The sequence below is a fragment of the Pezoporus occidentalis genome, unplaced genomic scaffold (genome assembly GCF_034315485.1).
Source record: "Pezoporus occidentalis ecotype Australia unplaced genomic scaffold, CSIRO_AGI_Poc_V1 ctg101, whole genome shotgun sequence".
NCBI classification, from domain to species: Eukaryota; Metazoa; Chordata; class Aves; order Psittaciformes; family Psittacidae; genus Pezoporus; species Pezoporus occidentalis.
Window position 1 is genome coordinate 42,656 of NW_026912791.1, and position 16,539 is coordinate 59,194.

Consider the following 16,539-nt stretch of genomic DNA (forward strand, 5'->3'; position numbering starts at 1 on the left):
GCTGGCTACCTTTCCAAAGGGGAAAAATTGTTTAGTCAAGTTACAGGTGTGGTAAACAGACATTTAGCTGAAAGGTATATGTCGTTCTTTTTTTGTATGTACAGATAGATACATGTGTCTGTAAAAAAAAAAAAAAAAAAAAAATCCAGAATGACTAAATGACAAAATGCCCTTTAGATATGTTTACAAAGAAGCAGAGGTTCCAATGCCCTCTACCAAAAGCTTTTGCTACAAAAAAAAAAAAAAATCAGTGCTGTGAGCCCCATAATGTATTACAGAGGAAGAGTGGTCAAAAGTATCCTTATGACAAGGATTAACTACATGACTAAGAAGAGCCATGTTAGCTCTAGGTAACTCTAGGACCTATAGCACAGGTAGTGTGCTGTCACCTGCTATAATGCCCACTAATATCCTTTGTATTGTTATTGTTATAGTCTTTGTATTTAAAGACTTTTTCAATGATGTTCTTTATACTTAAGAGCTAAAGGCTGCAGGATTAAATTGATTTATGAATTTTTCAAAGAAGTTATGAAGTACATAGCTGTAGCTAGGCTATGCAAGTCAATATTGATTAGAAGCAGGGGTTTTATATCTGCACTGCCAACCTATCTGACACATACCTATTCCTCTGTCAGAGTCGCACATGTCAATGATACAGCCCACTATCAGCTTTTGCTCAACAAACATCCCACCACTAAACAAAACAAAATAAATCTACAACCCTACAAAACAGCTCAATTTTAGCTGCTGGACTCTATATACACGTATTTTTCATCTCAAGATGCCTTTTTGTTCTGTCTTTTTTTTATTCATTTATTTAAAATACTGTGTCTCAGTCCATTCTGCTGGTATTCAGAGTACTGGGAAAGTGAATTGATTCTACATAAATCTTAGCTTTCCAATTTATGTTGTTCCCTTAATGTGTAATATATAGGCCACCTGTGATGGTCTCTGGTTTAGTGCCATCAACTAATTTTGGCACATAACACTGCCCACACCTGTTAAATTGCCATGTTTTGCCTTTAAACTGTAAGATCTAGGAAGGAAGCAGAGTTCTTCCACGGTCTAGGAAAAAAAAAAAAATAAAATACAGGTAACTTTTTGAAAGCAGTTCATTATGTCACAAAATTTTCATCCCTACTTGTGTCATTAACTGAGTAGTATTCAATGCTGCTGGTGAAACTTGTAAGCTTGCAAAGATGAAAGCTGGGATGGCCATAATGCATAATAACAATTGTTTAAGGACCCATGTAATAAGATCTTTGGTTGCCTTTCCCTTACTCCTTAGAAATAGGCCTGAACATTCTCTGCCCTTTGACACGAGAGATGTACAGTCTTTCTTAAAATAGCTTCTTTTTTTTCGCAGGTGGGGAAACCAGGTGGGTTTGTGGTAAGTGAAGGACAACCAGAAAGAGGCTCATTTTGTGGAGAGAAAGGGGTGTTGTATTGCTATAGAAATGTGGCAAATGTTTGACCTTGCCTTTGGTCTGTGAGGCAAAGGTTTGTTTCACAGCTCCCCTGCCCCTCAGTGGCACTCCTTCAATGCACAAAGCTATGCTTATAAAATCTCTTCCTATCATATATTTGCAACTAAAATAAGCAACAAAATTTATGTTTATCATCATATACAGCAAAAGGCAATTGCATCTTTATTAAAGTATTGTGAAAGAATAGCAGGACTGCCTTATAGTCTAAGAAAATATATGAACAACCTGTTCATTCACTGCAACTGCTTGCTGACTACTGTTATCATTTTGGTGGAACTGCATGGGGTGCTGCTCAATCTAGCCTTTGTACTATGAGTAACAGGGCTGTAGATACACAATAAAATAGCATCTTATCTTAGCTGTTCTATAGCCAGGTTTGATCAAAGTGTTTTTGACAGCAAGCTGTGCCATCTAGGAGTCAAGACCCTAAACAAAGCGTGTAGTGTCATAAATGCGTAGATAAAAATATACATGTCCAAATGCACACACGTATATTAGTGGAAGATTATTATCTCTTTTGTGATATGGATCTTTGTGCAGGGATCAGGCACCTGATTAAACCTGTGATGAAGAATCATCTTCTCATCTTAAAATGGATACCTGGTCATGGTGAGTTACATAGCTGTCATTTGCTTGTTAACATTCTTCTTCAGTAATTAGAAGTCAAGCCTACTAGTTAGTGCTTGATATCACAAAGGGATGAGGTCAAGTAGTGACATCTAAAATAGACCTTGTCAAGCGTACTAGTTAGTGCTTGATATCACAAAGGGATGAGGTCAAGTAGTGACATCTAAAATAGACCTTGTCTTCATCTCCATGCGGATTCACTAACATAGAGTAGTCCTTTCATTGAATTATTCTAGGCAGACGTCATGGTTCTTATGGCACATAAATTCCCTTCCCCAGTGAAAGTATCTAAGGATAGCTTTGACAGGTTTACCCCATGAGGGCTGGACTAATTTTCTTCACTGACGTTGGTGCTAAGGCAGTTTATTACACAGTTCTCCATAGTCTTGCACAAATACTGTTGTACATTGACTTGTGTCCCCCTGACACTCAACACCCACCCTCCCCCACTCTGAAACACTCTTATTTGCTTAGAAAACACCAGTGTTGCCATTTTATACCAGGTTGTTTGCATCTGTTACCTCTGAGTTTGGACCAATTAACTATATGTACTTTTTGGGGTTTTTTGGTGCTTAACTGAGTCTCTTGCAGTGCTCTGCTGTTCTGTACACTCCATGGATCAGAATCAAATGAAGTTTATCATACTGTGGTTGTTTACAATTCACTGTGGTGTTGTTGCTGCACAGAAGATTAATGATGTCAACTTTAATGACAAGGTTATTTCAGATAGCAGAATGCCAGCCACATGCATGCAATCTTACAGACTCCAAAAGGAGACTAAGTTTTATTTAAACTTAAAAATATACCTTTACATGTAGGATTATACCTGGTTCATGCATTGCAACAGAAGCAGCATGGCCCAAATCTTGCAAATAACATTCAAATGTACTCCTCATGAGAGATTAGAAAAACTTTGGACTGCTTAGCAAAATTATCAGTCCATTATAACGTGACCTATCAAAGCTAAAAGTGCCATGAGATGCTCTGCTGAACTGTGTAAAACATCTAAATTATACCAGATTGTAATTGTATTTGACTACATAACTGGTGTTTAGGTGACGTCTGTTGTTACTCCAGAATTGTTCACTTACAGCCCTCACAACATCCTCCAGAGCAGCTGGTATTATTATTAGGAAGTAGTTGATTCTGGAGAGTGATAAGATAAAAAGGCAGCTGTATTAATCTTAATTCAAAGTATTAATAGCATTGGTTTCATGTAAAGTATTATTCATGACTTGGTGATACCTGTTGCATAACTGTATGGGACCCTGTCTGTCACAAAGAAAAAAAAGAAAACACGGCAGTCTCTCCTTCTTTTAGAACACAAATACATAAATTTTAATCTGAGAAAAATACAAAATGAAACCATGTACAAGTTATGTACAAACCCTTTTTACAGGACAATATATTTATCACTGGATATTACATATGACAAAGTCAGGTAGATCATTTCTGAGCACCAGCAGTTGTTCTCTCTCACCAACCCATAATAGTAAAAGTAAAATGATGAAGTCATACTCCTTTTTCTTGATGAACTTATAAGTTAAGATGGATAGCTGGTTCTCAGTGTACCCACCCTTTTGACATTCCAAAATTATAACTAAATAGACACATGTAGGCATCAAAATATGTTGTATATACCTGTTTGTGTGTGTGTAGTTTTTTCCCTGAAGGCAGGAAAAAAAAAAAACTATCAGGCTTGAACTCTACAGAAATTCAAAAGTTAAAGTTATTTCAACTTTCTTTTTTTGGACAGAGGTTAGATTATTTACACTGGCTAAGCATGTGTCTCCCAAGCTGTACCATGGCAGAAGCAGCATTTTTTAACTGCTACTTAAGGAAAATTTAAGATAAGTCCTGATGACATTTTCATGTGGTTCCTGTTAGTTATTGTCCAGTCAACAAAGTGCTCATATGCCAGATTTTTGGTTTCTGAAATATCTGTTTTGTATTACATGTATTAAAATGCGTATATGTTGTGTTTAATATTTTTTCTTAAGTTACAAAGATTGCCTCTAAAGTGCATTGACTGAAGCAGTAAAAAGCTTTCTCTCAACCTCACTAAGGTTCTAATTAGATGCAGCATTACCATGTTTAGCGCCTTAAGTTAGATATCATTCTAAATTGGACCCAAAGTACTAAAAATTTATTTTGTATTTTCTTCTTTCCCCTTACCCCTTCTCATTTTGACAGTTAACAGTTGTACACCATTATATAAAACAGATACATTAGACCAGCAGTCCTATCTATTAACTTCAGTGGAATTTACTTGGTTATAGAGACTACTGCACATTATAGACTATACAGTTTCAAAGTGGCTGCATGTTCTATCTCAGTGAATATCTGTGCAGAATAGATATATTACTTATATAAATATAGCTTTGATAAATGCTGGGGCAGAATTGCCAGTACTGTAAGCCTACGTACCATCCATGGTAGTGGCCACAGCTGAACAGCTGCTCCATTCGATTATTTCAGAAGGGGGCCATACCCACACCTACTAGTATTGCTTAATACAAAAGTACTATTAATATTGTGCTTGCTAACTGAATATTAGGAAAACTGCTGTGTATATATAACAAATTAAAAATAAAAACAACAAACAAAAAACCCTCAAACCAAAACAAACCACAAAAACTATATCTCCTAAGACTAGGAGTTTTCAAACACCCTTAGCATTAAAAAAAAAAAAAAAAAGAAAAAGTTAGAATTCAAAAGGTGCTTCTTCATATTTTGGGGATATTGGTGGTTCAGATGACAGGGAGAGGAAAACAAAAGAAGGAATTCAAAGAACTTTCTCCTGAATTTTTCTGTGCATCTGCCATTGACTTTTTGACATATATTCCCAGGCCAATCCACTGTAACAGAGAAAGGATTTCTGTTTTTACTTTGCCTTGTTCATCACCTTTCACACACTTGTGTATTTTGTTTAAGCTCAGTTAAAACTAGAAATGAAAGGTGAGACACACACTTCTTTTGGTGCCAAAGAAATTCGAAAACAAAATACCAAACACTCACAAACACCCTGACCTCAATATGTGTTCATTTCAAATGCATTGTGATCTAGAAGTCTTTACAAATCTGCTTCTTGATAAAACCATTTAAGCTCCTACTCTGTGCTTAACTTTGAGCCCATGTGAATCAGCTAGAGGAAGGCAGTTGCTAACATGTTTATGAATTCACCAGTGAGTGACCAAGCAGTGGAAAGATGCATAATTGCCCATTTGTAAATTATTGCTTTTATTGTCATGCATTAGTTTATGCATCCAGTTATTGCAGTAGGTGTTAGATGTACTTTACGCACACAGAAATCCCAACAAATCCAGTCCTCTGTGAATGAGAACACAATAGTACACATTCTCCTTCTACTCTAAGAGGTCAAGAAATGCATATCTTCCTTACACTGGCCAAAACTTCCAACAAATGAACAACTTTGCCCACCACCACCAAACAATCTATAATAAAAGGCTATAGACAAAATTTTTGTAGTGTCTCCTGGACATTGTATGCAAACTATTTTTCCCCCTTTCCACATTTGGCTGAGTCCAGTTAAGTCTTTTCAAACCCATGCTGCCTGAGTCATTGAGTGGTCATTTTCTATAGAATTCAAAAGTAGGAGAACAAAATATCTTTAGTATGGCTAAACCTGACTTCCTGTACAGCCTGTAAGATGCTGAAGACTTATCGTCTCTTTCAAGACACCTGTGCAGCTTAATAAGGCTACCTGGGATCCTAATTATCCTGAACCTCATGGCCTTCACCCTGGTGAAGCAGCACTGCCTTTCCCACCAAAGATGAACTGGAAACAGCTACGTGCTTACATTTGCTTGAGGACTTGGCTGTGCCATGTCACTCTCACCCTCCCTGCTTTCTCTATCCCTATGTATGTTCCTGGCTTTTGGGCAAGTAGAGCTTACAAGGTTCCTTTGAGTTACAGGTAGAATAGCAATGTTGTCCATGAACCTATAACACTGTATAATTGATTGTGCACTAGATGAAGGGATTTTTACTTCCCACCACATATGCTTCCTGCTGATTTAAAAGAATGGGAGCTGTTAAAATGGAGGTGACAGTTTTAGAAAGTGTTTGCAAAGCACAAGGAAATGTTTGCATATCTCTTTTTTTTTTTTCCCCATTAAATAAATGCATTATATATGTAACATCTTAGAATCCATAGTAAGACAGTCACATTGAGGCCTCAAAAATTGCATTTAGACTCTGAATATCTTATTTTCTTTCCACCTTAACTTTTGCTGTATTGGACACTTGCCAAGCAAACAACATCCCATTGGAGGACAGTTTTGTCCTTTCATCTTAGTGCTCATGGGCTTCAGGAAATAAATTAAAATAATAGCCATGAGACAGAGAGGCAGCGGGCTTTCTGGCAGTGTGGGAGCAGGTTCATGGGTGTGAGGTGGGGGCCAGGAACACACACCTACTTCAGCAGTAAGAAAAGGCTCTGTAGAGTATTCTCAGTGCAACACTAATGTAGCTAACAGGAATGGCTGCTTTTTGGTCAAGACAGGAGGAAACGGTGCAATTCCTCCCTGTGCTCTCCTGTAAGTCAGTCATACATTTTCTTTTTCTTTGTGTCTTTCTTCACCCACCCCCCACCCCAATAAAAATAATGACCACCTTCTCATGATGTCTCTATCAAATACATAAACCCCACACACACTTATATAAGCATGTTTATATCCACACATACGTCTATGTGTGTATGTGTAGACATGCATATATGCAAGTACTACAGGCAAACATTTTATCCAGTACATGAGTTGCTAATAAAAATAACTGCTTAGCCTGTAATAATTTTGTATACAATTAACAAAAAAGCTGAAATTCCCACCCCCACCCCCATTGTTTTTTGAGAAAGGAATAAGAATTATCAATAAATATATATTAAAAAGTTATTCTACATCAGTTGTCACATGGTCTGCCAGCTGTTGCTTAGGCCACTTTCCCAGCTACTTGCCCTGGTGTAACTCCATATATCCAAAACCCAGATACTGGTGCTGGCCCTATTTTAGTCTTTAATGGCTAAACATCAAAGATCTCCAACAGGTTTTCTCCATGATCCTCCACCTAATTGCCAGAAGTCAGTCCTCTGTCTTTGATCATCAGAAAGAGGAGTAAGAAAAGATTATTGATTGCTCTTAGCTTTTCTAGAAATGGGAAATGCAAACTGTACCAGTTTCTCTCTGCCTTGCATGCTCTCTACAGGTGGTGTTCTGTCTTTCTGTCATTACATACAGAACCATCTGTGCTGGGAGAAAGCATAAGTGTATTTTAAAAAAACATGAGTATATTTAAGTATAGTTGGCAGCGTGATATTTTTGAGTGTGACAGTTAAACTGGACAGAGACATGCACAAACCTTAGCTAAGTTAGGGGTGTTGTATTTGCTTCATTAGTATGTTTTATCCAGTGAATGCTCCCTTTTGAAAGAAGGACACTCAGAAATGGCACCGTATATGATAAACTATAAGATATAATGTTTTATGTATGTCACTACAGCAAAAGACTAGTCTTCTAAGAAAAAAAACATTAAAAAAAAGTCACATGTGCTTGGTGAAGTTGAATACAAAGAAGTTCAAACATTCTCCTGTACTCAGAACCAGCTTTTTTTCACTCCGGTTATAAGATGAATGCAGTTCATAAATGAAAAAGGAGCACTGACTTCAAAATAAAGGCTTAACATGACCCAACACAGAATCTGGATGTAGATTATAATGTGTCAGTAGCTGAAGCAGCATAGATTGGAAGAACTGACCAGAATAATCTTCTATTTTGAGGACTGTGAAATGGGTTAAATGTGGTCTAACTAATAATCAAAACCTGCTTAAATTATTTTGTTACTTTGGAGGAGAGTGAAATATTTTAAACAATCCAATTTTACAGCTAGTGTATTAACAATTCTTGTATTGTCTTTAAATAGCTATTCTACAAAATATAACAACAAAGTAGTCACAGTCCAAGAAGTCACTCCAGAATAAAAAGTCTATTAGGTGTTTGTTAGTATGGTTATATTTGTACTGCAGCCAGTGGACAAACATTAAAGCTGAGATAGTTTAGCCTAAATATTGGATTATATAGTGGACATCATTGTTTTCACAATAAATTGATCTGCTCTGCATTTGTTTGATTCACCGATATTTCTCTAATGATAATATGTTTTATTGTGGTGTTTAACAATTCTGCAAAATTACAAAGCCTAAAGTTACCTTGCACAATGAAAATCTCTTTCCTGATGACTGTGGTTTTGGTTTAATCCTTATTATCACAGCCCTTTTTTTTTATTTTTTTGTGTTGGCTTGGGGTTTTTTTTGGTCACACAACTGTGTTAGATGTTGCTAATTTGAGAAAGAGAGAGTTACTAAATCATTTAAAACAGCAAATGCTTGGGTGGATAGATACTGCAGCACAGATATGAAACATCATATTTTTGTCTGATGGCTATAAAGCTTGTTGACAACTTTGTGAAACTGCTGACACAAAAGGCACCCATCAAAGGCCTTTTGTAGATTATCATAATAAATACATTCATTAACTTTATTTTGATTTGGTTATTACTGTACTTTACTTTATGTGTGGTGTCCCAGCAAAGGAAAAAAAAAAATAAAAAAAACAAACACAAATTCTAAAATAAGAAGTTACTTGGTTCAGGAATTAACTGGGAACAGCATGTTGTGACATTAGAGAGCTGAGGCTAAACCAATTTTTAATCTTCAGCGGAACTCACCAAAAGGAGATTCAGTGTGCCTTTTACCAAGGTATGAGCTATCACCAAAGTCAAAGATCTGTAGCTAAACATTTATACATATCAGGAAGAATCTGAACCAATTAAATAATCATAATCTATGCAAGGCCAGCTGCACTTCTGAAGTAAGCAAGCAGCAAAAGATAGTAGATGTGAAGGTTTATAACTTATGATTTCATGTGCTATTTATGCACTCTGGTTTAAAGCACTGTAATACATGGCAAAAGAAGAGGAATTGCCAAGCCTGACTTCTGGAAATTAGCAGCTGCTGCTGGCTAATGGGAAGTGGAGTGAAATTGCCAGATTTGCCACTTACAGAAAGTGCTGCCTCTGAACACATGATCTATATGGCACTCAGTTTAGAGTAGTGATTTTCACTAAGCTAGTGTTGCAGGAAGTTACTGAGGATGCTGGGTTTCTGTCTATGTGGACATGTAGTGTGGGAGCGGGGCACAGTGTGTCTGTGTGGGGTTATTGAACCTTAACATAACTGGCAATTAAGAGCTGTACATGATAATGAAACAAATAATATTTCAGAATGTTACATGTACAAAAATATGACTTTCAACTTTGAAAATAAATAAGTTCAGTTTATTAAGAGCTGGTGTCAATGCTGAACAAAATACACATCCTCCAGTAAAGAAACATTTTGGTGAACTGGTTTTTCTTTTTTTTTTCTTTTTTTTTTTTTTTGATTTACTAAAATACAAGTTGGACCTTTTTTTTTTCTTCTTGTAAATATATCATTTGTCTCCCTTAATTACATGTCCTTATAACTGTGACCATCATTCTCCTTTAAGCCAAAGATTGAGGTTTGTTTTTTTTGAATTCTTAGGAGTCTGGCCACATATGCAGGTTTTTATAAGGGAATATACTTGACGATGAAAAAAAAGAAAAATATATTTTTTCTAATAAATAAAAATAATTTAAAATGCTAGAGGCTATACATGACTAGTTTTGATTATGTTCATTTATAAATGAAATAGTTTCCAAAATACGTGGAAGCAATATTAAAGGCAGACAAACAATCATCTGTCTACTTTTTATTTTCCCGTTAAGCTTGCCCTTCTTCTCCATCAGTTATTCAGCATGTAAGAGAAATAAATGTCACATCACCATTCATGAAGTTTGTCAGGCTTTAAAAAAATAGTTCTGTCCTCGAAGGAGTCAACATTCATCTTCAACTTCTCTGATTGGTGGTATCAAGCTGCTTGTCGATTTATATTGATTGATCTGATTGGCCATGTGAGTGCTCATGGGCTTGATTTGAATGTTTCTGGGATAGGCATTATCCGGCTCATCTGTAAACCATTTCTTTTCTGCTAAGGAGCAAAATGGGTAGAGACAGAATAAGGAGGGAAAATGAGAGTTTTAGTTAGTGACACACATAAACACATAAACATTTGAAAAACAAAAAAAGGAGGGGGAGCAGTCAGTAAAGTTTACAGAGAAAAGGTGATCAATAGAAGGTGACTGTGACTAATTACTAGCAGTACAGTGCATTAGATTAATACCTCTGAAAATGCTTTTTATGAAATAATGACATGTTTGCAGATTTAATAGTAGAAGCTAAAGAAAACTTCAATATGATAGTTTGTTTGTTGAATGTAAGAGAGCTTTCATTTTTTATGCTCAGGTGAACATCCTCTGATTCATTTATTGAAAAAATGATACAAATAAAGGGCTAAACTAAGAAGCCAGCCAACTAAGGGGAATGCAGAAAAAAGCATGTGGGTCCATATACAGAGGAACACCTGAAGAGTCAGAGGCTACTCTGAACCATTTCAGCCTTGGGGTGGCCACTACCCTGGCTCAGAAATCGTTCAGGAGAATGTAAAGAATCTCCTGTGAAAGTTGGTCCCAGAATAAATAGGGCTTGCATTCATGTTGCCCAATGGCAGCCTTCCTGCATGGGATGGCCATTACATTGCGACTTAGCAACCTGGCTGCTTGGGCACTGCTGAAATCTCCTGTTTGTGAAGTGGTATGGAGCACACCTGATGCTATAGATGAAGGGCTCAAGAGTAATCCTGAATGGGTTGGTTACAATACATGACAGCAAGGCAGAGGAAGTAAGATCTTAAAGGAAGATTGGAGAGGAAGCTGTTCCTTTTATATCTTTGGGCAGTGTCTTTTTCCATGAACATAGGAAGAATTTTATGGGACTGATTGAAGATGGGCTGTGAACAAAGTGGGAATGAGTGAGGATGCTGAGAGGCTGTGGCACTGCAGCCATTTCCTAGCTGCTTGTCATTGTGACCACTATATTGTGTTCATATGCAGATCTGGACAAAAAACTTCATAAAATTTACAAATGAAAAAAAATTAAAATAATTTTCTTAAACCCTTTAAAGAACAATTAGTGCTGTCATTTCTTAATTACAGTTGGGAAACTTTACAAGATAGCACTATTCAGAATTAGAGAGTCTAGGTCTCAGGGCAGCTTATGGCCATTAGGTACTCGTGCTTTGACAAGCATTTGTGAACAGGGGTCTCCATTCTCACTCTCCTTCCCCATATTCCAGAGGCAAGTGGGCAGCAATGGTTCTGCAGGTGGGATTCTACAGCTGGTGCGTTTTCATTATCACATGCAAGGCTTATCACATCAGAGCTGCTGCTCTTACATGTATGCACTACTACTCATGTATGCACCACTTACATGTATGCACTACTACTAGTGCACTACCCAATGGGGGATCCAGAATGTTTCATAAGCTTCAGTGTCTCACATACATAATAAAACCTGCTGCTTTTGCTGACCCCTGAAATGCAGCCGTATCTGGGCTAGAATGTGGGCAGGAGTAGAAGCAGTGCTCTTTTAAAATAAATAAATGAGTAAAACTAAGCAGAGTAAAATCTACCTTGGAAACCCAAGGATCAAGCACAAAAGCTCAGGAGGTGAAGCCAAGAATAGAAACTGGAAGACTAGGAAGAATAAAGGACAAATATCCTGGCATAAATGCACAAAAAGAAGCAACTAGCTTTCAAGTTAGGGCCTCTAAACAAGTGTATTGATTTCCAGAATTCCTTAACTTCTCAGTAATTTTTGTGCATATGAAATTTAACCACTTATACCTGATATGGATTTTAAGCATCTACATATAACACCCTCACTTCCCAACAACAAATCCCAAACTTGTGGGTGTTTAATACGTCTTCTATATTTTTCAATATATATTTGTTACCTGTGCTTATAAAACTTTTTTAAAAAATTTAAGAACTTTTTAAAAATTTTGAATTGAAAAAAAATTGTATTAATTTTTAGTGGCTTATTACTGAAATAAAACTACTGTATTATTTTTCTTGTGATTTTCTAAAATGTATTTTACATCCCACTCATTTACAATCAGGCTAAATATTAAAGTTACCTGAGTCTGAACAACATTCAGCCTCCTATCTCCCTCTCTCTCTCTCAGTCTCCTTTACCTATTATAATTAAGTTCCCTTTGATTTGAACAGATTGGACGATAGGAATTCATAATGTTACATCCTGCATACTGGAGCTAACTGATTAAGTGCTTTAAATTATTCTTCCTGACAGAATGATAAAGTTACAATCTGTTCAGCGATGATCTACAGCTTGCCAGACTCCTACTGCTTCTTTCTACATTCATTTATCTTTTTGTCAAGCAGCTAAAAAAAAAAAAAAGGCAAAAAAAAAGCAGCGCCTCAATTCCATAGATCTTTTAAAGTAATCAGAACATCTGAATTATTAATGAGACTTTAAGGGAATGGTTCCTGATAGGGGCTGGTTTAAGAAAGGTTGTAGGGAAAAAAAATAATCCGTGAATGTGTACACATCAAAATAATTTCAGCTCCATTTAAAAAATCATTTAGTTCAAGTGTGACACATGAGCCATTATGCATTTGAGGAAACCAATTTTATGTGATCTACGATTAAACTAACCTTTCAGAGAGGTGTAAAGTGTGATGGTTATCATGTTTTAAAAGCCCTGCAAGATCATATAAACAATTTCAAACTAACAGTTTTCTAATGTTTTGTGTTTAAAATGGTTTTGAGGCAAGTTAAGCACTGTGAACTTTTATCTCTACCTTTTTTCTTTTAACATATGGTGCACTAACTTTCCTTACAAACAGAACTTGGTGCAAGTTAATTCAATCTTATAACAAGAAAGGGAGAACTGTGTGAGTGTTAAGGATCAGAACTGCCCCGTTTCTCAGCAGCCAGTGTAAAAGCACTTCCATCTTCCCTGTTTTCCCTGCAATTTTCAAAACAAGGCAATTATGTATATGTTAATCTTTACAATGAAACTCATATCCAGGGAGCTGATCTTTAAAAAGACACCATTAGGTCTCTTTATGCCTTTACCTGGGAAGTAATACAGACAAATAATAAATGCAGAAACTGGTAGATTCAAATTTCTTTTGGTGGTTGAGTTTTGGGTTTGTTGTTTGTTGGTTTTTTTTGCTTGTTTTGTTGTTGTTTTGGTTTGGGTTTTTTGTTTTTTTTTTAACAGTGCTGAAACCTTGATCCAGGCATTAGAATCTCCAGCATCAAATGCTTGGACCCAGCTTTATACCTTTCCTGTTCCTTTCCTGCTGTTAAAATTGTCTTTGACCACATTATGATGAATCTCCTGTGAAAGATCATTGACCTCTACACTTACCTTTGAAATGTGAGTCTGACACTCCTCATCTTTACTCTTGGTCACTAAGATATTCTCCTGCCATTTACTAAATGTCCTTCTGAATCCCTTACAGACTTCTCGGTCTTTTTTCTTATGTTCACAGTCTGACTTTGACATGTCTTCCAAAGTCTTTGCAGGGACTTCTGTATATCTTAAACAAACTCCCTACTCTTTCCTTTAAATCAGTTCAGAAAACTCGTTTTAATTCTTTAAATATTGTTATATTCACCAACTTTTTTTTTTTTTCTCTGTCATGTTCAGTCTGTTTCTCTCCCTTTTAGCATACATGCATATGGATCCTTACCAGATAAGTTTCTACATTATAGTGAGAATAGGCATAGTATCTGGTGGGTGTGGTTTTGACATCATCATCAGAAAGATGTTGGAACAGCTAAGTAACAATGTATCACAAAGCAGAAAACATTTACTTTCCTCTCAAACACCTCTGTTTGCAATAAGCTATCAGCATCCCAGTATGGCCATGAAAGCGCTAAAGGCTTCAAGCTTTTATTACACTTACACAATTAGCATCTTGTGTAAGACTGTTCCCTGCAGCATAAAAAGATATAAATAAATTAAAATGATCAAAATACAGACTTCTTTAAGTTGCATAAGACTCTAGCAATTCTTTCCAACAGATCTGCTGTTTTGCTGCTTTAAAATTTCTATCACAATTCTGGACCAAGTAATCACATTTTAATACATGTCACTGTGAAACACCCTCTCTTCTGAGCAGAGGTGAAGAAAGTACTAGCTAAACATGCCACAAGGATTTTACTAAATCTGTATTCTCACCATAATCCCGGTTTACCTTACAATTGTTTTAAGCATGCATTTTTTTCTTTTGTGACACGTGCACTTGCAAATGAGTCTATATGTGTTTGTGTGCCTCCCCCTCTCCACATAGGTAGCTTGTTTAGGCTAAGCTGAAAATTCTCCTATGCAATTTCTTCCTGTATGAGAAAAAAGTAATGAGAGTTTCTCCACCACCCGCTCAGTAATTCTTTGTGGCTAGATGTGTATTTTATGTGTAGCAGGCAGTAAGGAATTTGCAGGGAAAGAGAGAAGAAACTATCCTAACTTTCTGTGAAGGTCTTTATTTTGCTCCAAGGCAACTAAATTTTGGGGACAAACATGCTATTTTTGACTTGCTCTTGGTGATTCTTTTTTTTTATTATTTTTTTAGACTAGCAAAATTCTTATTTTTAATAATGGAAATTTCACTGGAAAATGCCTGATTCTGCCACTTTAGGCCAGTGGCAACCCATGCCAAGAACCTTAAGTCTTTCTAGATAGAGTTTTGTGTCAACACTCAGATCAAAAAGTTACTAAGAACCTAGTTTCTATTGTGAAAACCATGCTAGGACTACCGTAAGTAGCAGTGCCTCCTTTCAAAGCCTTAAAATATTACCTCTTGATGCTGCTTTTACACTTTCAAAAACTAACAAGGGTAGTTACTAGGAATGTTTGACTTGGGATAGGTTTCTGAACAAATTGGAGATTTCCTGTGATTTTTTAATATTAAAAAAAAAAAAAATATAGCTGATTGATTCTTCATAACATACATGATTCTTCTACTTGTAATATCCAACCTCCCAATTTCATTAGTATATCCATATCAGGAAATCTTCATCACAGTAATTAACTATTTGATCAATTTAATGTAGTTAGCAGTGAAATTGCACATTGTATAACTAAAAGTGAAATTGCACATTGTATAACTAAAAAGTTATACAGTTGCACATTGTATAACTAAGAATTCTGACTTTAGGGCAGAAGACAGGAGAATCAGAATTTAACATGATTTTAAGAATTAAGATTTGCATCCATATTACATATCCCCCTTCTGTTGCTTTCAAAGTAGACAAGTTGCTTCTGTAATGTACACTGTTAATATTTTTTCTGTTTGAGCTGCACAGTTATAGAAATACTATTTATTTGGATAAAATCATTACATAGTGTGTGACAAGTGGCTTCATATTAACACCCTTCCTCCTTCTGCTAAATGGAAAACAGATAAAACATTAATGGAAAAGCATTTTGGTGTCAAAGCCATTAACATTCTTCCAAAATGCATAACTGCTCTTGACTATCTTCAGTCAATATTGCCAACATAAAAAGATGCTCATGAACGTACACGGGGGACAGGGGAGTAAAGAGGGAAGGGAGGAAAGGAATTGGAATGAGGAATGGGAAATAAAAGTAATGTCTGTATGAGGGTAGGCATCTTCATTGAGCAGGAACCTGGGTGTTCACAAAAGGACACGTGCAATTAGAAAGGCAAGCAGATGAGAGGATAAAAAAATGAAACAGGGTTGAGCAACAGCAGCAGCAGCAGCAGCCAGTTTCACTTCTGTTTTGGAGGGAAAAAAAGAGCAAAAGAAAACCAACAAAACAAACAAACAAACAAACAAACCAATAACTGAATAAAGTTTGTAATTTTTTTTTTTTTTTAATTTCACAAGTTTTCACAAGGACAGAGTTATAGAAGGAAACCCACAGCAGTTGCTAGGTCATGCAGAACCATTAATTGTCATACCTTGGCCCATTCTATTCATCCTTGTTGCACTTTAGAAAAAGAAGTAAGCTATGTAAGTTTTACAATGCTTTTAAACTGTCATATTTCCTGTTGAGCACTTTAACTGGCACATCCTTGTAGTAATAAATATTCTTAGGGCAAAACATGATAACTTTCTTTGAGAAAAGAAATACATGAATTTGTCTTTAGTGTGAAGAGCAACTGTAGTAGACTCATTTGTGGGGGAGCATCCATAATTTGCAATGTAGTTTATTGATAGGACATACAGCTGCATTTGAATGCACATACACGTATGTACTGTATTCCAATCATTATGCTTAACACTGCACAGTGGTACTCTCTGCAGCCCACTTAATATGGTTCCAGGTTTTGTCAGTAAAAGTGCTTGGCTTCATTGTCAATTCACACAACAAGCAAATCTTCAGAATTATCATGCTTGGGAAGGGAAGGGTAGAAAACAACACTAACCATAAAAGCA

General features: G+C 36.2%; 1 protein-coding gene across 34 annotated transcripts in view; it reads right to left on the reverse strand.

The window, feature by feature from the left end:
- Positions 1 to 3,425: 3,425 nt before the first annotated feature.
- KCNMA1 (potassium calcium-activated channel subfamily M alpha 1) overlaps positions 3,426 to 16,539 on the reverse strand; it is a 485,636-nt gene continuing 472,522 nt past the window's right edge. For 13 of the 34 annotated variants that reach the window (XM_062613051.1, XM_062613059.1, XM_062613013.1 and 10 more), the window contains 2 exons: positions 16,062 to 16,090; positions 3,426 to 10,195 (listed from right to left, as the gene is read on the reverse strand). In XM_062613051.1, coding sequence (XP_062469035.1) covers positions 10,041 to 10,195; positions 16,062 to 16,090 — 184 coding nt within the window. In that variant the 3' untranslated portion in view covers positions 3,426 to 10,040. The remainder of the gene's footprint in view (positions 10,196 to 16,061; positions 16,091 to 16,539) is intronic. The other 21 variants (XM_062613040.1, XM_062613000.1, XM_062613081.1 and 18 more) reach the window with 3 other exon arrangements.